The sequence below is a fragment of the Xyrauchen texanus genome, chromosome 40 (assembly GCF_025860055.1).
Source record: "Xyrauchen texanus isolate HMW12.3.18 chromosome 40, RBS_HiC_50CHRs, whole genome shotgun sequence".
Classification (NCBI taxonomy): Eukaryota; Metazoa; Chordata; class Actinopteri; order Cypriniformes; family Catostomidae; genus Xyrauchen; species Xyrauchen texanus.
The window spans coordinates 8963157-8989905 of NC_068315.1; the positions used below are offsets into that span (position 1 = coordinate 8963157).

Sequence of the window (26749 nt, forward strand, 5' to 3'; positions counted from 1 at the left end):
ATTTCTATGTTGTGTAAATTGAGATGCTTATACATGTGTTTGTGTCTAGACTCATACCTCAGGTGTGTTTATATGTGTGTGTGTGTGTGTGTGTGAGATGCAGCTTGCATTTCTGCCCTTGATGATGTGAGAGATTTCCCTAGACGCCCTCATCCACCCTCTGCTCCTCCCTCTCTCTCTCTCTCTCTCTCTCTCTCTCTCTCTCTCTCTCTTTCCCTCTTTGTCTCTTCAGTCATTCTCTTCAGTCTACAGTCTTGGGTGTCTTTCAGTCTCTTGACAGGCAGACGGATGCACGATTGAAGGGCTGCTCTGCGACTTCTCTAGCAGTTTGTCAGAGTATAGGGGTGGATACCTGGAGTGAACTCTCACAACCTCCAGTCTGGTGCCAGGGAGGTTTTAATGAAAACTGTTGAACCTATACAAATCTGGAGTAGTGAAAATAATTGGTTACGATATAGGCTAGTGTTATGAAATTGGTTTTACAAAGTGATGACATACTACAAATCAATTTAGAATCACATTTGGATAGGCTGTCCCCATCCATTGATATTATTGACCATGTTCACACAGCAGCAGAATATGGTTATCAGACCTTAATACCGTTACATTCACACACAGGATGGTTATTAACGGGTGTGACAATGGTATTCTGTAACCAAACTGATACCCAAATATGTTCAGGTCTCACAACCGCATTCTCGGCAAACCTGTGCTGTGTGAATGGAACCGTACTGGACAAATAGTTGTTAGTTACATTATGTAAATTGAGAGACATGCTGCCCTGTACACATGTGTTTCTCGTGTGGTTTATGTGGGGCTTCGTTAACTCACGAAGACAGAGAAATGAGCTGCGTGTCATCTGAAGATTCAGCCGCTGTCTTCCACCGGCTGCTCATGTGTGCAAGCTGTGCGACTCAAAAGCTGCATACAGTTAAAATGCATTCAAAGCTCGGTTAATTATGATCTGATGGATGAACTCGCTCCTTGATTAGATTTGTTTATTTCATAAAGCGTTTAATAAAGTCATTTGTGATAAGACATGCAGCTGTTATGGACATCGCCATCTTTTAGTCATCGTCACTATGGTTACAGCTCTTAGAATACAGTTGTGACTTCGGTTGCTCGTTCATACAGACAGCATTCAATTTGCCACTGTATGCTGTTGTATGAATGGGACATTTCAAGACTCACACCTGTAAGTAAATATGGTTGTCTATCACAAACACTGACTGTGTGAATGTAGCCAAAGTGTCCTCAATGATGTTTTTATATCGTTCTGTGTAAAAATCTGTGTATTAAGATTTTTGACTACCAAATTGACTTTAAAGACGATGTATGTAAAAAATGTTTTATGTTAAAATAGTTTCTCATATCCCAGCTGAATATGCAGAGACAACTACTGTATGAATAAACCATTCAGTGTTTGATTTCCGTAACAGTGGCTCAGTTTTTAAATGCTATCAAACCATTGTTCTGTTTGTTTGAGCAATCTGACCAGCCAGACTTTGGCTCAACCAATGGCGTGAGTTTGGAGCTGGACTATCTGTTTTAATGACCAATTATAGCTGGAGGGAGTATTTGGAAAACCTGTTTGAAAACCTGTTATTATTAGTCATTATTTTAGCAATTGTGGTTGGTGATGCTAAAGGTACAGAAATTACAATACCTTTTAGGGAATTGTCCTCTATAGATTAAAATGGACTTTTCTAAAACACACAGTTGATAGTAGGTTGGTGTCTGCTGAGGGTTTACAGATTGTATTCTTACCTTGCTGTGCTAAGTGTGTCTGTGTGTGTTTAATTTGAGTGTGTAACCATGGGGGCTTGTTTATGGAGGCCCCTGGCAGGGGGCGAATGACTGATTTGAAACTTTATGCTGTTTGGAAACATCTTGTCCAGAAAGAAAGCTGTAATTTGCTATGTTTTATCCTTTTCAATCTTTCATTTCTTGTCCATTCCCCTTATTGCTACTCCTGTTTTTTTTTATTTTTTTTTATTTATTTTTTTTAAATACCTTCTATTCCAGCTTGATGTGGATGGACAACTTAAGCATTTTCATTTCACTGAAAAGTGTAATTCACCAGGGCTGAACGATATAGCTACAAAAACTGCATCTCAATATTTTTCTGCCTAATAGATGGTATTTGATATATAGCTCAATAATTATTTATTTGCTCTGAAATGGCTCAAAAGTAGAGGAACCCTCATTTCATCCAAACAGCCAATGTAGCCAATTTGATTCAATATTTTAAAGGATTGAATAAAAATCTATTTAAAAATAAAGCCATGTTTCCGTACATTTTATTTTTACTCAAAATGACAAAGAGATTTAATAATTTTAATTGATATGCACTTTAATATATATTTTAGACACAGTGATACATAGTATCTTAATAAAAAGCATTATTTACCTTCACATATATATATATTTTTTTAATGAACAAAGTGTGCACAAACCAGGCTACTTCAAGCAGTATAAGTAATATATTTCTGTCCTATATATTTCACCTGGAGCTATTATTTTGACACTGAAATTGCAGTTTGTAGTTTACAATGTTCTGCATCTGGTGTAATGCTAACATCTCTTTTTCTTTTAAACAGTGCCACTTTTGAATATTTTCATAATAACTTGTAGCGTTTTTTTATGTTTGGAATTACTTGAATCTGCAGTATATTTCTTTCATATGAACTGCGCTAAAAGCTCTAAAATCAGGAACCTGTGAGCCCCGTGTATGCACAGATGCAATATGATTTTTCTGATGCGCACACAGATAAACCGTGTTTATATGTCTTTAATCGCAGGTTTTTTGCAGTTTAATAATCACTTATGCCATATCGCCATTTCAGTGTTATTTTGAATAATAGCCATGAAGGATCGTGAAATTTGTCTACTGATGCTCTTCATGAAAATTAATGGCCAAATCAAAAGCACTTGAAAATCACTGGGATGTACACGACGATATTGCTTAATTTTATATCATCAACATAATCATTCTGATCTTATAGTGAATATTCAATATATTACCCAGCCCTATGGTGCTATCAAAGCATCGCTTTATTTTGTTTGAGCATCCCAACCATGCCCTGGGAGCCGAGGCTATTTGTTTATCCACCCAATAGAAGATAGGTGAGTGTTCAGGAAACCTGTTTGAAAGCAGTCTTTGGTTTTGTAGTTCCATTTGGTGCCACAAGTGGTGCAGGAATAACATGCTTTAATCCATTTTTAAAGAGAATTCAGATCACTCGATTTGGTTCTTATAGGTGATCTGCTCACTGCTTCTATCCCTCTCTCTTTTATTCCCTCAGTGACAATTGTTTGGTGTGGAAGCCTGATACTCTCTGCAACCACACACATCAAGCACACGCTCATATCTTCATCCTCATTGTGTTTAGATAAAACTGCTCGGACTTGGACAAGAGAGGTAGGGTCTAAATAACCCTACCTCTTTTTAGTTTTCATGACGCTAGCTGGACATTTTCGTAAATGTCTTTGACTCCATAATGAGCGTTAAGTAGTCACCAGAATGTGAGTTCTGTCAACGGGATGTCATTAAACACAAGAGCAACACCATTTTTCATTGTAAAGCTGACAGTTTTCTTTAACTGTTTAGACTAAGTGCCATTTTTCAAACTTTTTTTTTGGTTCAGTATGTCATTTCGAACAAGCCAGCACTGATCTACATGAGTTTATATTACCATCAGTATAAATGTTATTGATAGTGTAAATTGAATTCGTATTGTTGATCATATTAATTGGAGTCTCCTGAAGTCTGAGCAAGATCATTGTTTTCACAATTGCAAGTTGCAATATAAATGAAAGTAATATTTAGTATAAAACCAGTGAAAAAGTAGAATTTTCACAGCTAGAAATAACAAAATTCAGTGCAACACATACACACTTTGGCTAGAAGCTTATCATTAGAAATTAGCCATACACTAACTCACCTGTGCAAATTGCAAAAGGGTTAGCACTGTTACAGTCTTAAATATGTTATGTTCTTGTTGCAAATCATTAGGAAGCATAAAGCATGACAAAACTTGCAATTCTATGTTGCCTGTACATTTTTAACATGCAAATGCAACACTGTATACTTTGTGTGTTCCATAGGAAATAACAAGTCACATATGAAAAACATGACCTGCATTGTTTTTACTCGTCACAAAACTTTTAATTACTGTTCCAATAACTCTTCATTTTGAAGAACCTTTTTTTTTAAAGTCTTTCTTTAGGAAATTATACTCCCATAATAACTGGAATCCCAATCTGTCCCGAATCCCAAACTGGAAACAGCCACAAATAAACATACAGCATGTCAAATTTTCAAACACTCCTGCTCATCTTCCACATTTACATTTGTTTTTATTAAAGCCATTAAATCTATGACATAACTCTAAGGAAATATGGGAATTACATAGTGACCGAAAAATTGTAAACACATAGTGACCATCTTAGATGTTACCTTCTTCAAGGTATCCCCCTTATGCGCACTCATCGCATTCTCTCCACCAACTATATTAGGTATCCACCTGGAATGTATTTTAAACAGTAATGAAGAAAAGCCCATAATGTCCCACTTTTCCTTCACTCTCTAATCCAATGGTCTCATCTATTTGAAAATAAATGAAGTAAAGAAATTCAAACATTAGTACAATTTATATAATTTCTACCATGTAGAGAAGAATTTATATTAAAAAGCTTTTAAGAAAATGAGAAACTCACATTTAGCCAGGTGTGCCCAAACTTTTGACTGGTATTGGGTATTAGACTTCTAGGAAGCAAAATCTTCCTTTATTTTGAGCTGCAGTGCCAGGCTGCAATCACTAGGGGGCAACACTCTGGCAGAGGGTGTTGTAGGTAGTAAGGTGTGAGTAGGGTCAGTCTTGCGGTCAAAGTGTTTACTGTAAACAGATTGTTGAACAAACAGCAGCTAACATGTTCACCGTCTGACCCGCTGTCCACTGTTGACTTAACTGCTCCCTTATCAGAGTGCGCAGCACACGGTCAGCCCTGAATAAACATTTCCAACACAGAAATCCTTTGTGTGCTCTGTGCATGAGTATGTGTGTGTATGTATGTCAATTCGCCCAACTCCAATGAGGAAATACTGAGTTTAACTTGTCCATATTTTGAGTACCGCATTCTACTACAGCATACTGTACATAGTCACATTCAGATTTAAAACAATTTAAAGGGATCGTTGACCCCCAATTTTGTTTTATTCTGTCATCATTGACACCCAGTCATTTATAAGGTCTGACTTCGTTCTGTGGGACACAAAAGGAGATGTTAGGCTGAAAGATAGCCTCAGTTACCTTTCACTTTTATTGTATTAAAAAAAGAACAACATTCTGCCTAACATCACTTTTTGTGTTTCATACTGGTTTTGAACAGCATATGGTTGAGTAAATGATTACAGAATGTACATTTTTGGGTAATCTATTCCATCTAGCTGTGCTTTTAGGGCTATGGGCCAGAACCAACCCAGCCAGATCCACAAGCCCAGAACCTGCAGCTCGCTGATACCACGGCTCATCCCTTCAAATAGCTTCACATAGCAAACATTACACAAATCAGAGCTGCACTGGATCAGAACCAGCTCTTTTATCGCACTGAGATAGCTGTAAATCCCAGCATGAGCTTTTTTATGCTGTTGTGACAAAGTGGGGTCATTGTTTTTATATCACATAATTCTCCACAGTCATTTGTGCTGTGATAATGTCTTCTAATGCTTTTTGTTTAGATTCAAATGATTCCTGGAACGATTTCTTTCCTAATTGCGATTAACTGAGGGATTCGTCAGTGTTAATAAGAATTCAGTCCGGCGTTAACGAGACACTTGTGTTCAGTGTGTGTGTGTGTGTGTGTGCTGATATGCTGTTTGCATGTGTTTAAGCATATGAGATTAGGCTTCCTGACTGTGTAAGTACCGCTGTCACTTGTGTTGTTGCTTGATGTCAAAACATCTCAAAGCGGGGACTGTGCTCTGACTCTATAACACACGCACAAAACACACACACACACACACACACACACACACACACACACACACACACACACACACACACACACACACACACACACACACACACACACACTGTTGGTACGTAGCATGCTGCCAAGTCTCTGGGTGGTTACAGACCTCAACCTGTTAAAAGGCTGAACTCTTGGGAAGGTGCTGATCTGAGCTCACCGCGTAGAGGCCCTGTACACTCCTGTCAGCCACACACATACGCACATAGAATTTGGTCAGGTTCAAAAGGAAAACCTTATAAAGGCACGACACACCCATTTTTATTGTTTTCTCAATTTACTCTTTATATATTGTAACAGAGATTCAGAGGTTTTCTTGTGCTGAATTATGGATACAGTTTCTTTCCATTATGGCTCGAATCCTCCAACTTTATTTAAAGGGATTTATTTATCTCACAAGCCTACAAACATGCAGTAACTCAGCACACATAGTGTGTCCATGGCATGTGCATCTATATTTGAAAAAGAGCAAGCGAGCAAGAGGAGAAGACAAAGAAAGAGAACGAGAGTGAGAAGGAGTGCCGGATCAACAAGTCAGCATTTGTAGAGAGCGCCTGTTAATTGGCATTTGTGACAATAGAACACTGGCAGTTATTGATTCCAGATCTGCACCAGATCGAATATGCAGAGTATTACTCCCCATCTTGTCCGAACACTCTAGGAGCATGTTTGTGTGTGTGTGTGTGTGTGTGTGTGTGCGTGTGTGTGTGCGCGTGCACATTCATTGGATTAATTTAGTTTAAATGGCTTTTACTGAAGGAAGTTTGAACAGTCAGTAGTCTGTATATTAAATTAAATCGAGTCATTTCACTAAACCTGAATCTTTACTCAGCAAACCCACCTCATTCCTTTTAAACTGCTGATGACTGAACAGATACTCATGAAGGAAAGAGAAATGACAAATTTCTTGTTTATTCTAGACACAGATGAGATAAAATGGAGAGCAAATTGAGACTTACAACAGTGTCATTACAGCTCATAATAATTCATAGGAGATGGTGAAATCCTAAAATATCGTATTAGATGGCAAAATCAGATTAGATAGTACGAAATGGCGAAATTGTGAGATTTCGTATGACATGGCTTGAATTAAAATGTATAACTGTTATTCCCATATAGAAACCAATCAATCAACAAACAGAATTTTATTTACATTTATACAAAACAGACATCACATTTTTGCCAGCTTCCTATCCAACTCTTTCAAGGTTTAGATTTGGATTAGGGGTTAAACATATAAAACATTTTAATAACACTGTTTGTTAATTTTTATCTATCGTACTATTATTATCACTTGTGATGAGATCAGGTTGAGATCTGTTAACTCTGACCTCATCCTCATCCAACTTTGACTCAGTCAGCTGTGCAGGTATTGGCTGACATCTCCCTGACATTGACGTCACAGGGTCAGATGACACCTCTTTCTGTGCACGCTCCCCTGTGAAGATGACCTTTGCTGTGAGCGTACAGATTGCAGGAAGTGCTCCCTAATTTTATCCCCCAACTGGGAAGGTTTGCTGCTTTATTTCACCAGATGTCCAGGAGACATCTGAATGCCACGGATGAATGCAGCTGTGTGATGGGAGGCATAATTCAACTTTAGTGCTGGCCAGTTTCAGATCTCTGGTAATGCTTTACCAGCCTCCAACCCCCCTTTTCGCCCATTGACTGGTAGAGTCCAGAGGCTGGAATAACATGAAAGAGGCCCCCGGGCAGGTTCACTGTATGGAATAAGGGGTAGTCTTTTGAACTCTGCAGAGAAATGATGAGGAGAGGAAGATAAGAAAACTGTCTGGTCTCTATCATCCAAAACAATATATTAACTTAAAAAAAAATTTAAAGTCGCTTTTCCACCATTGGGTTTAACGGTTCTGAGCATGGTGAGAAATTGTTCCTGGAGCATTTCCAAAATGAGTGCGGTTTGGTACATTTACAAACCGATCCAGGCATGGATTTCTCAACGTTGTTAGCTAACCGTACTCAACCACGTTGATGGAATGCCTACATGGAGACTCATGATTGGTCACTTGCTCAGTCAGTCCATTCTAATTATTGTTTAGCAGCACCACAGGGGGAAAATAATGACAGCATCATCTGTATTTTTTGGTAAACTCTCCTCTTTAAATTGTGAGAGTTTTGCATTCAAGCTGGCCTACACTCAAAAATGTGCATTCTATCTCATCCAGAGACCCAATTGTTGCCTCTGCACCTGGTCATCTATACCTCACCCTCCTGCCTAAAGGTCATCTTTCCTCCCTTTCTACCCTACATGATGCTTCCTTTGCCACTCTTTGCTGTGTTTCTTCCTTTCCAATGACAAAATAATCTTCCTTCGACTCCCCCAGAGTACACGCCAACACCAGGCCTTGCACCGTGGGGTGGAAAGTCCTTGGCCGGTGCAGCCGGCAGGCTTATCTTTTCACCTCTGCTTTCAATCTGAGCACGCTCTCTCCTCCAGGGAGATTCCAAACAGGGCTGGGCTCTGAGAAGATGCAGTTGTGGTCAGCTCTGTCTTCTGTCTGCAGACCTGCTCTGGATCTTATCATTCACAGGAGAGGGAGTGGAGCCCTGAGAAAGCTCTGGGACTTGATACCAGTGCTGGACATATGAATGTTTGCTCTTGGTCCAAAACTGATTTGGCCTATGCTTCAAAGTTGTGTAAATGTTAGGACTATATTAATGGTGTTAATGTCCAATATTTCTTGATACTGTGGTGTCAGATTTTTCCCAAACTTGATTCAAAGTTCAGGCTTTGGTGTGACTGTGCAATTTTACATCTGCCTGAAATCTATTACATGGATTTTAACATGATTGAGACAATACTGACCACTGATGATTTGTCAAGGGTTTAACCTTTGGTGTACTGACTCCCTCAAGATTCCTTAGACCTGGTTTACTCTTTACAGCTTTATGGAAAGTTTTGGAAGGACTTGTGAGTCAAGGGTAGGAATGACATCTCAGTGAGTTGATCTCAGGTTACTCTATGAGGCAGCAGTCTTGCAGAAAGGCCTCTGGAGTGATGACGTGACCTAGGGTCAAACAAAAGAGGTCTGGGAAACTCTTTCAGACAAAGTATGAAATATTCCTTCATAGGCCCCTGCTTTGATAAAAAATAATAACAATAATAATAAAAAGAATCTGCACATTGGCATGTCTCTGTCATGTATCTTATTTAGTGCTGGGGACAAGTTACTAATAACGTAAAGTAATTAATATTTGCTTCAGCTACCCTGTTGAAATTAGCTACACTACAAGATACTAAAGAAAATGAACTACATTTAAAGCTAATAAAGGGGGAACCATCTTTTAAAATATAAAACTTAAGAAATAAGAAACCAGTTCTCTTCGAACCAATGTGCACTAAGGAAGAGGGCAAAGACACATGCACCGAGCTGGTGAATAAAACAAACACAGACATTGAAAATAATCAGGATGGACATTGATTAAAAATAATGATGATGTGCTGTGCATGTGCATGTGAGTGTGAGAATCATCCTGATGGCAAGGGCAAGAGCTTCTGGGAAAGAATGGAAGAAATGATAATGAAAAAGACAGAGTCTGGGAATAAGGAAGTGAGGGAGTGGGATGATCGATGGATAAGTGCCATTCTCAGACCGTATCCTGCCAACACCAAAATACATTCAAACACTTTACTTTGGTTATTTTGCTCCCACACTCCTCTCATTCTTTCCTTCCCTATCAGACTTGTTTCCCCCCTCTCTCTTTTTGTGCAGACAGTATATGTCCTTGCTCTTGAAACATGCTGTTCCTTAGGGAGAATTAAGTCTTGTGCTACGGACATTCTGTATGTGTGAGTGTGTGGGTACTGGCTTAGTGGCCCCTGAGGCATCATGCTGGGAGCCCACCCAGCTGACAGTCTGGTCCACCCAGCCACCTGATCTCAGTTTCTTTAGATATGGCAGGCAAAGTAGATACAGTATATTTGTTTTGTGTATTTCAGGTTTTTAATGCTTTAATGTGTATATGCACTGAGGTAGCTCGTTTATTGGATACAAATGAGACTGTGGCAGGGCGGTGGGCGGGGCCGGGTCGTGATTCTACACACCCGGTCCCTTATCAGGCTAATCAAGCCTCCGAGAGGGTTAAAGGCCGACTGCGGAGGATTGTGCGGGAGAGAGAGATAATTTACGGACATGACCGTCATGTGTGTGTGTGTCTTTTGTTTAAGTTTATTATTAAAATATGATTTATATTGACAAGTCGGTTCTCGCCTCCTCCTTTCCATTGAACTACATTACAGAGACAAATGAGTAGTTGACATAAGGTAATAATATAAAGCTATGACATTAAAGGAATATTCCGGGTTCAATGCAAGTTTAGCTCAATTGACAGTATTTGTGGCATAATGTTGATAACCATAAAAAATTTAATTAGATTTGTCCGTCCTTTTCTTAAAAAAGCAGAAATCAAGTTCACAGTGAGGCACTTACAATGGAAGTTAACACGCATATTGTTTATATCTTGTGGCTATACTTTTGAAAAAGTGAGTATTTTAAATTGCATAAATTGTCCCCCATTGACTTCCATTGTAAGTGCCTCACTGTAACACAGATTTTTTTGCTTTTGTTTAAAGAAAATGGGGAAGAGTCTAAATACATTTTTGTGGTAATCAATATTATGCCACAAATGCTGTCAATTGAGCTTAACTTGTATAGAAATTGGAATATTAATTTAATGCATATAACATCAAATATTTTGCTTTTGGAAGAATTGTTTGAGAAATGTTTGAGTTCATGTTAAAATCTCTGACTTTCGTTTGTAGAATTGGGTTTCTTGGCAAATCTGAGCACAGGTTGTGACATTATTGAGATCTCCTCTGAAACTCGAGGAGAAACTAGAGGAGTAAAACTAAAGGAGTTTCCTAATGCTTTCAGTCCCATGCCACATGCATTCTCTTTTTCAGGATTGTCCCAGATAAAACAGGATGAAAGGATGCTCATAAAAGCAGAGGGAAGACTCTAAAACACTTTCTCTTGCTAGCACAAACACATGCACAACATGCACAAACACACAGTGACATGAGCATAAGTAATGTATTAGTCATCTATTACAACAATCAGTCTCATACTGGGACTGTTTTCCAGTCTCACTGGATGTCTTGTGATTTGATCCCATGAAATAGAGCTGCATTCTTCCCCCAGTCTCTGAGTCTTACTGCCCATGGGATGCAGCTCTGAACTGACATAGAATCTGTGCTTACAGTGGGTCAAATTCTCCACCAGTGGTGTGGATGATACAAAACATAACCCAGCAAAGAGTGACATGGTGAGACTTACTCATCCCCTGTGAATGCAATGAATGGCCAAGCTGGTCAATATGAAAGCATGCACCTGGTGTGAGTCAGGTGTGTGTGGAGGGTATTGTGTATGCTAAATGGATTTCTCACCTCTTGCTCTTTGTGGAATGAACAGACCGGCCAAATTGCTCTCGCTGAGTGAGCTCTCAAGGCCTTGGAATATATCCTCCCTACTGAGAATGTAAGGAACAGAGAAAAAGTCAGGAAAAAAGAGAGAGAGGGGGTGTGAGAGAAAGAGAATTTTTAAAAAACAAAAACAAAATAGCGTTTACAGTTCAGGCTGCCTCTGAAATAATGTTCCATATCAGTGCAACTGCACGAGTCCAGTGGGAAAGGGAATAAGATTTTCTCTGTACAGCACCAACTGAAAATAATAGCTGGAATAAAAACAAGCAGCTTGGAGCAGAGAGAGAATATTTTAGGAAGAGAAAGAAAGAGTGTGAGTGAGAGAGAGAGAGAGAGGCACTCGCTGGTCTTTCCATCAGGATTCCCGTACTGGGACTGTCATGGCACTGTTGTTAGCAGGTCTTTTCTGGTTAGAAAATGCACAAATCATCAGTCAGTCATCTGTCCAGAACCCCTTTGGCCTGTACAGCAGCCCACTGAGATCTATTAGGCTGCGGCCTCGTCCTCCAGCTCTCATGAGTTCGGAGGAACCGGAATGCCGGGTCAGTCTAGATAGCAAAAGGACTTGGCTCAATCTTTATTCCTCCCACACTCCTAGTTTCTCCATTTTCACCCCTTGGGTTCCCTGTTGAAAAGACCAGCCTAGCTGATCACCAGTAGATGTTGTGATATGGATGTTGGTCTTCAGCATGGATTGGTATGCTGATATCCCCACCAGGCTTCTTCACTAGCAAGATTTCCTTGCATAACCAGCTTCAGCAGCAACATGGTGTGCTAGTGCCCCTTCAGGCTTCTTAAGTAGTTTAACCAGCAAGACAGCCTAGCTCAACCAGCTTAGCAGCAAGGTAAAGAGCATCGTCATGCTGCTCCGTAAATTAAACCAGCATTAAACCAGCATAAACCGGCCCGGACCAGCATGGATGCTGGTGTTCTAAAGTTCCCACCATGCTCCTTAACTAGCCTAACCAGCAATAATTCCTTGGTCAATCAGCTTCAGCAACATGGGTAACAGCATGTTTGTGATGGTCCATCAACTAGAACAACACCAAACAAGCATAAACCAGCCTGGACCAGCATGGATGTTGGTGTGGGATGCTGGTTTGCTGAGTTTCCCACTCCACCAGACTTCTTAACGAGCTTAACAAGCAAGGATTACTTGCTGAATCAGCTTCAGCAGCAAGACCAAGTAGGTTGAGCAGCATTTTTTTTGGCTAGGTCTGCTAACTATACCATGATCAAATCAGTAAAAACCAGTCTGGACCAGCATAGGAATTCTTCGGGAAGTGGCTCACGCTGAGCCCTGGGTTTTGAAATGCATCCTGTCATTAGCTAACACTGAGAACTCCATGGAACCCCATTTGATATTCAATGGATAAGTCTTTCACTCTCTCCCATGGGGGGGGGGGTGTAGAGGAATGATATTTGGCCCCTGAGCCAAAGTGCTCTTGTGACAACAGGCCGATTAGCATGAAAACAAATGCTCGTAGCAGACAATTGAATTGTTCCCTTTTTAGAAAAAATGGTGGCTTTGCTTGTTGCATGTAATTAGCCTAGCCGAGGCGGTCTGACAGCATCCATATGTCTGAGAGGGTGCGCGAGTGTGTGAGTTTACCAAAAGCGCTGGAGCGAAGAGCGCTAACAACTAGCGCAGCATTTTTAGCAGGAGAGGAGATGTAGGAAGTGACAAAGGGAGGAAGAGAGATTTAATGAGGGAGAGAGAGCAAAAATGACAATTCAACATAGATGCTGTTTGGTAAGGTAAAACAATGAAGCGATAGAGACAGCAAGATGCTGATCATGAGGGAATGAGAGCAGTGTTTCCTCATTAAGTCCAGTATGGTGTGGAGGGAGCGTAACGGCCGTGTGGATGCAGGATCTGACCAGGTGTAAATCCATGTAGATTAGACAGCTGCTTATGTATAGTACTTATAAGGATAGTTAACCAAAAAATCTTGTCATCATTAACTCAACTTGACTTTCTTTGTTCTGTGATACACAAATGGAGATGGTCTAGAGGGGCAGCTGTGGCTCAGGTGGTAGAGCGGGTTGTCCACTAATCACAGGGTTGGTGGTTTGATTCCAAGCCCACACGACTCCACGTGCCGAAGTATATCGGGGAAGACCCTGAACCCAAGTTGCTCCCAATGGCAGGCTAGTGCCTTGCATGGCAGCTCTGCTGTCATTGGTGTGTGAATGGGTGAATGAGACATTTGAATAGGTTAAAAAGGCGCTTTATAAGTGCAGACCATTTACCATACATATTCCAGGTTGGTGCTGGTCTGGCAAATGGCATTACAAGCAAAACGTTTAGTATTATGAGTGTTATTTTATCATTTCTCTTAAATTTTTTCTTATTCAGAATCACAGCCATTTACGAAAGAATCAAGTCTTTTTATTCTTTTTTAAAATATGTATGTCCAGAAATAGTGTTGCTGAGGCACCAAGCATTTCCTTTAGTAGATATATGCAAAACGACATATTCTGGTGACCACCCTGTCTTTTCAGCAGGGGTAGATTAGCATGAAAAACATGAGAGGAGAAAAGATGACTTTGCCCCTCCTGACCCTTTGTTCTTCAGGCATACCATGGTTAGGAGTGAAGAAGTTTATTGCTGTCTGTGCAAACTCATTTCTGGACAAGACGCCGTCTGTGTGTCTGTTTTAGAGAGCATGTGTTTGTTTGAGACTGGTGTCCTATCTGTGAACCCTGATTTGACCTAGACTGCTGTGTTTGCGTTGTAAAGCACTGTGTATGTGTGTAAATGTGTATAGGTTTTTTCTGTTTGACCTTGCAATACTGTGTTTGTCCCCCCACCTCCTCTCTTTTTCTGTTTTGTTCTTAAGGTGGAGTGATTTAAGAGGCCTGCTGATCAGAGAAGTGTGTTTTCTCACACAAGGGGGTTGATTCAAACATTCAAAAATGCTAGGGAGGCAGTGCCAGCAGGGAACAGTGTGTATGTGTGTGTGTGTGTGTGTGTGCTGCCTCATGGAGTGTGCCCTTCCAGTGTACGTCTGCTCATCACCGCTATTGTTTAGTCTGCTCTGTTTGACTCTCATCTCTCTCACACTTTTTTCACACATACTGTATACACGTTTCTCCATACACCCTCCCAACTCCCATAAGGTACACATCTAGATTCCGTGGTCGGGTGTGATTTTCGATTGAAAGCTTGTTTACATTCAGTATGCTCTTAATAAGGGGGCTGAAAACCTGTCAACTATATAAAGTCAAATAAATGTGAGTTCTGGCTGGTTGAAATTCCATTAATTGATCAGGCAATGGAGATAGAACAGTTATTTGTCATATTTGAAAATGTGGTTGGACACATCCTCCTGGTTTTTCAAACCAAAATTATATGTAGTCTGAATCCAACATCTGGAGGTGATGAATTACACCCACTAATGTTTTAAAATGGAGCGAGACAACGTTTCAATTTTACCATGTATCGTGCCAGCTAACTACTGCTTTAGGCTTGTGGTCTTCAGAAACGTACTCTAGACATATGGGAATGCGAACACTTAGCTAACGTGCGCTCTCGTGTTACTGTGGCATTAACAAACCTCCATACTTAATGGTCCATTTGATTTACCTTCAAATGTATGTGCCATTTGCCATCCTGAATGTGTTATTATTCAGGTAGCTAACAATATACATGTCAACAGTTTTAGCTTTAATAAGTGAATAGCTATTAAAAGATTCTCTTCAAACTCTTACTCCACCATAACAGTTGTTTACCTGAAAAAGAAAACTGACTGTAGATGAGAGTTTACATCAAAGGAACAGTTCACCCAAAAATGAAAATTCTTTCAGAATTTACTCACCCTCATTGTTCCAAACATTTATGACCCTCTTTCTTTTGCTTAACCTGGAATTTAAGTAATTTTTCAGCAAATATCTTGATGTCCGTTGCGCTGAAAAATTTCTTTAATTCAGTGTTGTTTCTCACCATTACCTATTGTATCCCTTTAGAAGACTTTGAGAAGATTATGATGCTCAAGTCCCATGGAGTATTTTATGTAATTTTTAAATCTGTTTAAGCCTTATAGGGAGAAACTAACCAATGCCATTGCATTGCAAAGACACAAGGGGAATCTTAATTAAAACTTCTCTTTTTGCCTTCTGCATAAGAATGCCATAATTGTTTGGAATGACATTAGGGTATAGAATACATTTTGGGTGAACTATCCCATTAATTCACTCTATGCCACGCCTTGCTGCAAATTTGAGAACGCAACACGCACTTGCATTATGAATTGCATTCTGGCTCATTTTGAAACACAACAGCATGTGAAATCGAGGTGTTTACTTGTTTTACACGTACTTGTTTTACACGTACTTGTTTTTCAGTCTGAATCTTTATCTTAAAAAAAAACAAAGCTATTTTTAAAAGTTAGCATCACTCACTTTACTTCATGGTTTTGCTTTCAGACTATCCATCATTGTTTGCTTTTTCTCTTTGGGTGGTGAGCAGACTGTTTCTTTACATGCATGATGCAATTTTACTGTCCAGCATACGATGCTTGGTTGTTCCTGCCAGCAGTGCTGCCTGTGCCTACACAAACAGTCCGTCCCGCAGACATGGCTGTCGTACTTCAGCTATAGATCTTTGACCCTTTGGTTTTCTGCTGTGTGCCATGCACTTTTGACTGTTCTTTTCTTTCATTGCCACCAGTTTGAAATTCCCCCTGCTACTATTTGTCTTTTTCCCAAACTGCCTGTTCCTCTTCTGCAGGGGCGCATTAATGCACAGGCTTATACGGGCTGAAGCCCTTGGGGCCCAGCTTGCGGCCATGGCCCCCATTTTCCCCTATCCATGTTCACAGGAGGAGCACGTTTTTTGACATGGTGACAGTGAGCAACCTTTAAAGATGTCCATGTAGTACTTGTTCAATGCACAGCAGTTCCACCACCCCACCACCCCAACAACTGGAAGGAGGCCTCTGTGGACCAGCGAGTCCATGGGCCCAGAGGTATCTTAAAGCACCCCTGCTCCTCTGCAACATATTATTTCATAACTCTGTGTGAGTTATTTTGTTTGGCCTGACACAGCTCATCCTAAGAAGCTACATAGCTCTTTTAATGATCATGCAACTGGACGACCTGCCCATTATGCAGACACACATAGACACCATTGCAATATTCTGTGACTTCTCACTTTACTCGGCCAAGTCTAATGTTTTGTGGTGGTACCAGGGTGCGTGCGGCATGTCCCAATCCTCTGGGAATTAAGTCACTTCCAGTTTGAGATGCACAGTCATAAATACACAGGACCACACACCCACTCACACTTGATTCTTGATTCCCAAGGGAAGAGGCTTCCTCTGAGTTATAATTTAATTCATGACCAGGGAATTCCAGGGGTGCCACACAAACACAAGCAGAGATACAAGAGTGAATGTAAATAAAAAAGCCCATACATACACTAAATGAAATTTTAAAACTAGAGATTGACTGACATATTTTTTTACGATACGGTACCGATTATTTGAATGTTTACATGTCCGATAACCGATATGTATAACCGATTATTTATTTTTTTTATAATTTATCTTAATTTTACAGAGAAAATATTCAACAAAGAAAAAAGGAGCAAAATTTGTTAAATTACAATAATACACACATACCATGTTTTTATATAATAACTCCAACAGTAATAATGTACTTAATATATAATAGTCAAAATAAATTGCCAACGTCTAATGTTTTCAAACAGAGAACATAAATAAATGACAAGGGAGTCTATCAACATCGCATGCATGTAATCTTCCATTTTAAACTGCAGTTTTAAAATGAATGAATTAATGAATGAATATATAGTGCTTTACTGACACTACACTCAAAGCATTTAAAAGGTTTAGGTGTTGTTTAATGGGCTCAAGGCACATAGTTCGCTGGAATAACAATAAATACATCAATGCTAACTATCTGGAATGGCATCAGAATTATGAATGATGTTTTGTTGGTCTCTAGATTATAGCAGCTGCCTAGCAAAATACCTGCAGACAGAGTTGACATTTTTTGTGTTTTACATTGAACAGCATGTCAGCATTCTATCCTGCAGCAAATGACAAGCAAATCTCATGAGTGCTTTCATTGTCATCCGACACAATGGAATTTTAAACATGTTTTTTTTATACAAGAATTTTGTCCAATGAATGTCAATAACTACCGTTCCATCCAAGGGATTTATTTAGCAACAAAAGGTGTAGCGCATCAAAAACTTTACTGATATAGCTGATGGTAACGTGAATTATCTCTAAAATTTCAAGTGTCAACATAATATTTTCCGTTTCACTCTAGCGCATAAACTCTATGCCGATACTTCAAATGGCTTGAAAAACTGGTTTGGAAACACTTTTTGCCATTACCGCAAAAATGTAGTGTCACATGACAGAATTTATCCCAATGGTTAGCCTGTATTAATTATGACGACAAGGCTGAAAGCCAATTTATTGTATGTGAAGCATTACTCGCAAACATATCTGCATCATGAAACTTCCAGGAGTGCCAACATCGACAATTGCACAGAAAACAAATAAAAGGCAGATTCATTTCAGTGTGCTTTTTTGGAACACTAACATAGCCCAATTATATTAAATTATTATTTAGATTACTTTTGATAAAATGCTGGCAACATTCCATGTATTAAATTAAATATATTACCAAATGAATAAATCATTAAATAAAAAAAATTAATTACTAAATGAAAAAATATATTGTTAGGCCTTTATAATTGCCTTTTCTTTATACAAACATAAATTAGCATTACCATGTTTTATAGATGAACAAAGTTTGCTGAATGATATTCTCAGAATGTTCAACTTTTTTTCAAGACTACGCTGTAAACCCTTAGACCAAAAATAATGAATTGTTTTTAAGAAGAAAAATTAAATCATACAAATTAGTTCAAATAATTTAAACTTGATGAGTATTCTTTTGAGTTCATGAAACTTACACCTTTTAAGTTAACTGAATTGTTTTATTGTTTTGTGTTTAATTAACTTTTAAATATACTTAAATATACAGGAAATTAAATTTTACTGAAATTGGTCAGGGGATATCTATTTCCCAGCATGCTTTGCATGGCACTCAACTCGGGAGAGTAAATGTTAAATTTAGTGTTGTATAATGTGTCCTTTTGCAAGATGAATGTAAAGGAGGAGACTTGTTTGTGTTTAATGCTTTGTTGTGTTATTTAGAAGAGTTTATGTTATGTTTAAGTTTTTGGGAGTTACAATTATGGTGGAGCTTGAGATTAGATTAAGGTACACAATTAGCTTTATACACTTTTTTCTGATTGGAAATGGCTAAAGGGCAGATTTCTTTTACGATAAACCAAAATGTATGCAACAAAAAGTGTTTTTAAGCATGATGTCATCACGCATGTCATACTTATTGATAAATGGCAAATTTCTCAAACTTTTTTTATGCATTATATTTTGTCGATAACAAAACAGTGTAAAAAGTGGATGGAAACTAGGTTAATGATGTGTTTACGCAACATTTTAACTCGAACGATATCATGGAGATAATTTCTGCAGAGCATGTAGATCATGATTTATAGCGAAATAATGTTTTAATAGGAAATGTTCATTTAATTTAGGGAATTATAAACACATGGATCTTGTTTAAATCTGCGCTGGTGTACGGTGACCATTCTGGTTAAACATGTCTGAGCAGCAACCTGATTAACTATAACTTTATAAGACTTAAGAGCACAGCCAACAGAGAGTTACATTAAATAATTGTATGTTCACAATTCAGACCAGACCATTTTATTCCCAACCATTTTATGCACTCAAACTACACATCCACAAAAGTAACATGACTGTTACTTTTAATAAAATTAATTAATTCAAGCAATACATTGGTAAAGGAAGTTACTTTACCTGTGGACAACCCTCAGCATTGGTTCCTCTCACATGCACAGCTGTAATGGTATTTTGCATGCAATTTTAGACACTCCCACCAGATGGCAGCAGTTATCGGTGGATCCGATATTTATAACGAAGGAAAATGCTTGAATATTGGAAAAAAATATCGGAAAATCTGATTATCGGTTGATCACTATTTAAAAAAACATTTTTTTTTATTGGGCACGCCCAATTCCCACTATTAACTAGGTCCTCATGGTGGTGTGGTTACCTCAATCCAGGTAGTGGAGGAAAAGTCTCAGTTCTTCTGAGACAGTCAATCCGCACATCTTATCATGTGGCTCGCTGTGCATGACACCGCAGAGACACACAGCATGTGGAGGCTCATGCTATTTCCGCGATCCATGCACAACATTCTACACGCCCCATTAAGAGCATGAACCACTAATCGCGACCACGAGGAGGTTACCCCATGTGACTTTACCCTCCCTAGCAACCGGATCAATTTGGTTGCTTAGGAGACATGGCTGGAGTCACTCAACACACCGTGGATTCGAACTCGCAAATCCAGGGGTGGAAGTCAGCATTAATACTTGCTGAGCTATCAGTTGATCTCTTGTTGATTGAAAACAGCAAATTGGCAAATTTTCAGTTACACTGTAAAAGAGGAAATTCCTCAGCAGCTAATTGCCACTGTTTAGTGGGAAAATGGAGCATGTTCTTCACACTTTGAGCTTTAGTTGTTGATTGACCCTCCTTTTTTATACCCTGCCTATTTATTTTGTGCAAAATTCTCAATGGCAACTATTGCAGGTACAAGCTGACCACTTGATTGTTGCTTTCATTCAAATCATGCAGTGTGTAGTTGGAACATGATTAAACAGATCTTTTCAAGACTTTGGTCCTGAAAAAAATATTTTGGATGTGTTAAATCTTCTGCAATTCAGGCTCATTATATTCAAACATCACAGCTAACAGCTGGCCAAGAATCCTTTTGTTAGCATCCTGACAAAAGTAAATTTAGAGCGCAACCAGAGAACAGGCCACCAGTGGGAGTGGGGTTATATGTTCATTGCAATGTTCATTAAAATCCTTCCTTTAGGAACAGAAATGATTTATGACTAATGCTACTTTTACATGTGGATTACCCTAAATAGTCCCATGTCAGTTTAGACTCTCACAGGCGATCGGGCCAAAACAAAGTGACTTCAAAAATAGAACAGAACCCCAAACAGGCTTTTTTTTTCTCTGAGTCACAGCACAGAGATGCAAAACAAACAGGCAGTGAGAGAAGTGTACTGTTTTTATAGACCCTCCCCTTCCTCCCACCCAAAGGTTAATAATTATGACTGTGAAAAGAGAAAATATTGAGGTTTTCTGCATTTGGAGTGGCACATGTTTTGGGGGAGAGCGTGGAACCCAGCTGTGTAAACAGTCTCAGACTCCCCCACTACTCTCTCTCTCACACACAAATGCGGTAACCACTCCCCTGACAAAACCCTTAATATAAAGTCTCTCACACCCCTCCTCCACTCGCAATCTATGACATGTTCCAGCTTCCACGCTTATGTAGCTGCTGCATGTATGTGTGTATGAGGGAGAGCATGTGAATTATATTTAGAAATAGATCTAGATATTGTCCCAGCTGATTGATGATGTTATTTGCTATCTTTAAATCATAATAAATGTATATATAGTACATTCGCATTTTATCAGCTATGAAACTAGAGACTATTTCCATAATTTTTTTAATTTTTATTTTATTTTATTAGGACATAACAGCAAAATAATATTTGGGTAAAAAAATACAAACAATAATTAAAGAAAGAAAGAAAACTTATAAATGTTTGGCATATGAATGAATAAAGACATTCTGAAGTTTCCTTACAAACTCACATTTAAAGACCTGAAAAGGAAGGTTTTTCAGATTTGGCCAACTTCTGTGGTAATTTTTTCTGCAATTTTGTTCACAAAAGTATACTGTAGGTAGTATACAGTAAGTCAGAAACACAAACACACTGTTACGGTCTGTCTACTCCTATTACTCTTACTGTTCTCCGCTGTGGCCGGTGCAGCACTTGTGTTATCTCTCTCTCTGTGGAACTGAGTACTCAGCACTGGCAGACATAAACATCCTTCTGTGAAGAGAGAGAGAGTGAGAAAGAGTGTGTGAGAGAGAGAGAGAGAGAGAGAGAGAGAGAGAGAGACAGCTGTTCTAATATACACACACAAACCCATTACAACCTAGAGCTGTTCTCCATGCTGATGGATTGCACTTCATTTGGACATCTGTAAGACTGAACTTAAACAAGTAACACATAATCCAAACCTCGGACTTAAATTCTGTTCCCCGTCAAGCTCTAACTCTCTCTCTTTCTTTCTCTCTCTCTCTCTCTCTCTCTCGCTCTCTCTCTCTCTCTCTCTCTCTCTCTCTCTCACACACACACACACACACACACACACACACACACACACACACACACACACACACACACACACATATGTCTGCTGAAGTGCAGTGCTCTGGGACTCTCATCCGATGACAAGGCTGAACATGCACTTGTCCAATTGACAGTTACATGAGTGTGTGTGTTTGTTAGGACTCCCACTCTTCAGGATTCCTTCTTTTAATTCCTTAATTGGATTAATGTCGCTCTGAGCCTGGAATCAGGCGATTGGTATGCACATGACCCAATTTCCTGGAGCCATCACACGAGAGTCACTCTCTCCCGTTCAGCCGTGTTTCACACCATGGACGTAAATAAATACACATTTCCTTTGGGGATCTGCCTTACAAGGCAGCATCATCCGTTATAGCTCACTGTATTACCACCGTAATGACTGCAGACTTTTTCTTTGCAACTGGGCATCCCCAGGTTCAGTGCACTGCCCATGCTGCCCCACACTGTTTGGAATTACTGCTGGCTTTTTTGCAGCTATGTCTCTTTTTGTGGGATCAGCCTCTAGAACAGGTTCTCAAACTTTTATAAAACTCTTTTTTTAACCTCTGGTAATAACAGCTTTAAAGCCAGAACAGCATTTTTTGTAATACGTTAATTTATGCATCAATAATCAAGAAGTGTCCATCTGTCCATCCATCCATCCATCACACACTGTTGGTCTAGGGGTCAGTCGGTCTAGGAGTGGGTTGGTTGGTCTAGGGGTCTGATAGACATGAGGTTGGTCAGTCTGTTTAGGGGTCGGTCGGTCTTGGGGTCAGTCTTTCTAGGATCTAAAACTACTTAATGGCATGTAGATATTAGGCAAGCACAAATATAAACTATAAAAAGGAATTCGGCCTGTCCAAGTTTTTACATGTTTTGCCGATGCATCACTAAAAGTGTTCTGATGGTAAACTGTGAGACTTTGATATCTTTTACGACATAACGTCATTATAGTGCATCTACAATTATTTATAGTGCATTGATGTTACTGATTTGCCTCTATATTGCTTGCAATTTTGTTCACAATTCAATAATAGACAGACCTAATGATAGACAGACCTTTGGGGTCCTTAGACCCCAATTTGAGAATCTCTGCTCTAGACGTCTTGCCATCATTTCCTTTCATCCAACCATTCAACAGTGGTTTTTTTTTTTGCAGTTTGGTTTATTAGAGACGGTGGGGTGGGGGAGGCAATAATTTCAGCCTTTGCAGCTGATGCTCACCGCACCGGCATGCTCAAGATGGAGGAAAAAAGAGAGAAAAAAGTCAAAAATGCAAAGCAAACAAGAGGAAACGTTTCATTAAAGGGGGGGCTGGCAGAGTTGAATCATGCAGCCGTAGTTCAGTTCATGGAAATTCGGACCAGGGTGGTGGATCAAGGTTTTTCTGTCTTTATTAATTGCGATTGAGACAGTATGATCACTGCTGAAAAGACAAGCTTGACTAGCATAGTTTTTTGTTTGTTTAGTGCTGGTCTGTTCAGGTCTTAAATTTTGGACCAGCTTAGGGTTTCCACAGTCATGGAAAACCTGTAAATATCCTGGAATATTTAACTAGTGTTTTCCAGGTGGGGAAATGTCATGGAAGTTTATATAGTGTGTGTGTATATATATATATATATATATATATATATATATATATATATATATATATATATATTATTAAAAAACATTTTGGTCCAGTGAATCGTTCCTTTGAGTCAGTTACTTTTCTAATAATAAATCTTACTGGGAGCACTGGTACACCGATGCACACCTATGTTGGGGACCTGCATCCAAAACTCAACTTATGATGATTACCAATTCATGATGGTTTGTTGGGCTTTTCAGTTGGTAAATCTGATCTTCTGGCATTTCTTTGAGTTGTCCATTGTTTCTTTAAAAAGCTCACGCTGAGATTAATGCATATGATGCGGATTGGTTATAACGTTTACTTGACACAACTAACTGGCAACTGGCTGTGTTTTTCTACTCAGTGGAAGAGAACTTGGAGTGTTTTAAAGGGTGCATTTTGCCAGAATAGATGAGGCCTCACCCATGATGCATTGCTGATGACAGCAGTGCTCTTGAAGAACACAGACCTTTCATTTGGGTAGTGCAAATTTTGTGGCTTCGATTATACTGCTCAGTGTAAAGGGAACCTGTTCCTAGAATAGCTCAAAAGGCTGCTCTCACGCCCCAGTACAAGAGCAGTGAGTGGGTGAGAGGAGACAAAGTGTCTTGTCGCCTGTGATCCCAGGAAAGCCAGCATCCACCCCAGCACCAGTGGCCTAACGTCTTCCCAAACCTGTAATTCTGTTGCTCTTTCTCTCTTTTCTCGACTATTTTCCACCCCCTTCAGTCGCAGGGGTTTCTGCCTGGGGCTCGAGTTGTGGCCTGGTGCTCTGTTTATCTTGAGAGAGCAGTCATTTAGTAATTTCACACCCATAAACGTCTTCCTTAACCTCATCCCTCTAACGCACGTTAATTTACTTTTATCAGATTAGGAAATTAAGCCGCACTCTCCTTCACCTCTGTGTTTAATTGGTGGTGTTGCTTGTTTCAAAGGACAAAAAGGGCAGGGTCTTTGCCAAGGGAGACAAATAGGAAACCACATCAGTATGCACTGAATCTAACAATAGTGTGTGTGCATGCATAGTACTTTTTCATCAGCAGTGTTGCTATTCTTGTAAATTTATTTCAGACACAATAGTAATATGCTGAACAATAGTAATATGGTGTCTTAAACGGAAATCAGTCTATTAAAGTCCATGTTTAATGGACTGATTTGATGATTCTATATGCTGAATACCAAATCATCTCCGGTTAGCGTCTTATTTTTATATTATGTTTATTAAGGCTGTGCTGCTTTAGCATCTGTACGCATGTTAATCGTAATTACTGGAGCACTGAAAATTTGGTTTGTTTCTTTTGTTGTTTGGAAACATAAGATAATTGATTTGCACTTAAATGTAATGATTGTCCATGTGCAATTAATTTGATTTAACCCTTGTTGACTTGAATGCAAAAAGTAATGAGGTGATGCTGATCTGAGGCTGCTGTCTTCTCTTCCACATCCAACTATAATTCCATTTTCCTATATTTTTTCCTCTTTCTTACTGTGTCTGTGTTGATCAGTGCTCAGAGGGTGATGTAGGTGTGTTTTGGTAATGAATGTTTAGATGAGGGTGTATTACAGGCTGCTTCTTGTTCTCCTTTGGAGGTCTTGTTGCGTTGTGTGTGAGTGTGTAGACAGATCAGGGCTGAGAGGCTACGGCACAGATATCACAGGGACTTCATTATGAGTACCATGTCTTAGAACAGGCTGCATGCATAGATGTTTAAAAACTCTTCTGCTCTCTCTCTCTCTCTTTTTCTCATTTCTGTCCAATTTGGTTGAAATTATTTTTGAGAAAGGGTGAATATTAAATACAGGTTACAGTATTTACCAAATCTTTAGGTATTGCCTATTTGTAATCATATCCACTTCATAATTTTAATAAAATAATAATATTGCTAATTGCCTGATTTTTAACAGCATTTGTCTATCTCCTGCAGGCAGTGGACTGATAGGGAACTCCTCTGCCTCCTTCATGGGTACATTTTTGGCCAGCAGTCTGGGTTCTCCCCCCTCCCATCCAGCTGGACCCACATCTTCACCCTCATCTCCACCTTATCGGACTGGACATCACTCAACAGCCCCATCACAGATCTGGTTTCCCCACTCACATGAAGGTGAGTCAGTCAGTCTGTCTGTCTGTCTGTCTGTCTGTCTGTCTGTCTATCTATCTATCTATCTATCTATCTATCTATCTATCTAACTACCTGTCCGTCCATCCGTCCGTCCGTCCGTCCGTCCGCCCTCCCGCCTTTTCATCATCATCATCCATTAATTAATCTATACATTCATTCATTCATCAACATCCATTCATCTACTTATTCAATAATCCATCTATTCAGTAATCCATCAATCCATCCATCTATCCATTTTTCCTCTTCCTTCATCCATCCATTCATCCTCATCATCCATCATCCATCCATACATCTATTTATTTATTTATTCATCTTCATCTATCTGTCCATTCATCTTCGTTATCCATTAATCCACCTATACATTAATTCATTAATCAACATCCATTTGTCCATCTATTCAATAATCCATGTATTCAGTAATACATCCATCCATCCATTTAATCATTTTCATCCATCCATCCATCCATATATTTATCCATCATCCATCCATACATATATTTATTCATCTCCATCCATCCATCCATCCATCCATCCATCCATCCATCCATCCATCCATCCATCCATCCATCCATCCATCCATCCATCCATCCATCCATCCATCCTCTCATTGTGCTCTTCTGCTCCACATCAGTCACTCTGTTTATATTTAATACATTTCTGGCTTTTATAAACAAAAGTAATTCTGTTGTTCAACTTTTGTGCACTTAATGTGCTAATGTAAATGTTTTGTCTTAATGTGAGTTTGTGAATATAGTGTGTGTATTTGTATATAAAATAATGCTTATTTTTTTTAAATGGTATATACAGCTGAGCACCTCGTATCTGAATTTTTACAGATCTGTGTACAACCATCTACAATTGTGTGTGTGTGTGTGTGTGTGTATCAGAGCTGGTTAAGTGCTCTGTATCTGCGGTGCTCTTGGCAGCTGGTAGAATGGAACGGTAATTGTGGTTGGCAGCGAACACAGTGGTGTTACTGCTGGCACCCAGTGCTACTGTAACTGAATGACTGAACAAATCTGTGTGTGCGAGACAGAACGAGAGAGTGAGAGCAAAATATGCAGAGCGAGCCATAGCCGACCTAGTGCATAACTCTGCTGTGCACACAGCTTTACATAAAACATCAACAACTCTACAATTCAGTAACAATAATCATAGCATAATAATGATGGTCCTGATTGTCACCAAAAAATAATAATAATAACAATAATATTAAAAAGAGAATG

The 26749-nt window shown here is 39.3% G+C and overlaps 1 protein-coding gene across 4 annotated transcripts in view; it reads left to right on the forward strand.

Moving 5' to 3' along the window:
* Nucleotides 1-26749, forward strand: part of LOC127633866 (BAH and coiled-coil domain-containing protein 1-like) — a 119159-nt gene that overhangs the window by 26075 nt on the left and 66335 nt on the right. For all 4 annotated transcript variants that reach the window (XM_052113230.1, XM_052113232.1, XM_052113233.1 and 1 more), the window contains exon 3: nt 25329-25505. In XM_052113230.1, the coding sequence (XP_051969190.1) occupies nt 25329-25505 (177 nt within the window). The remainder of the gene's footprint in view (nt 1-25328; nt 25506-26749) is intronic.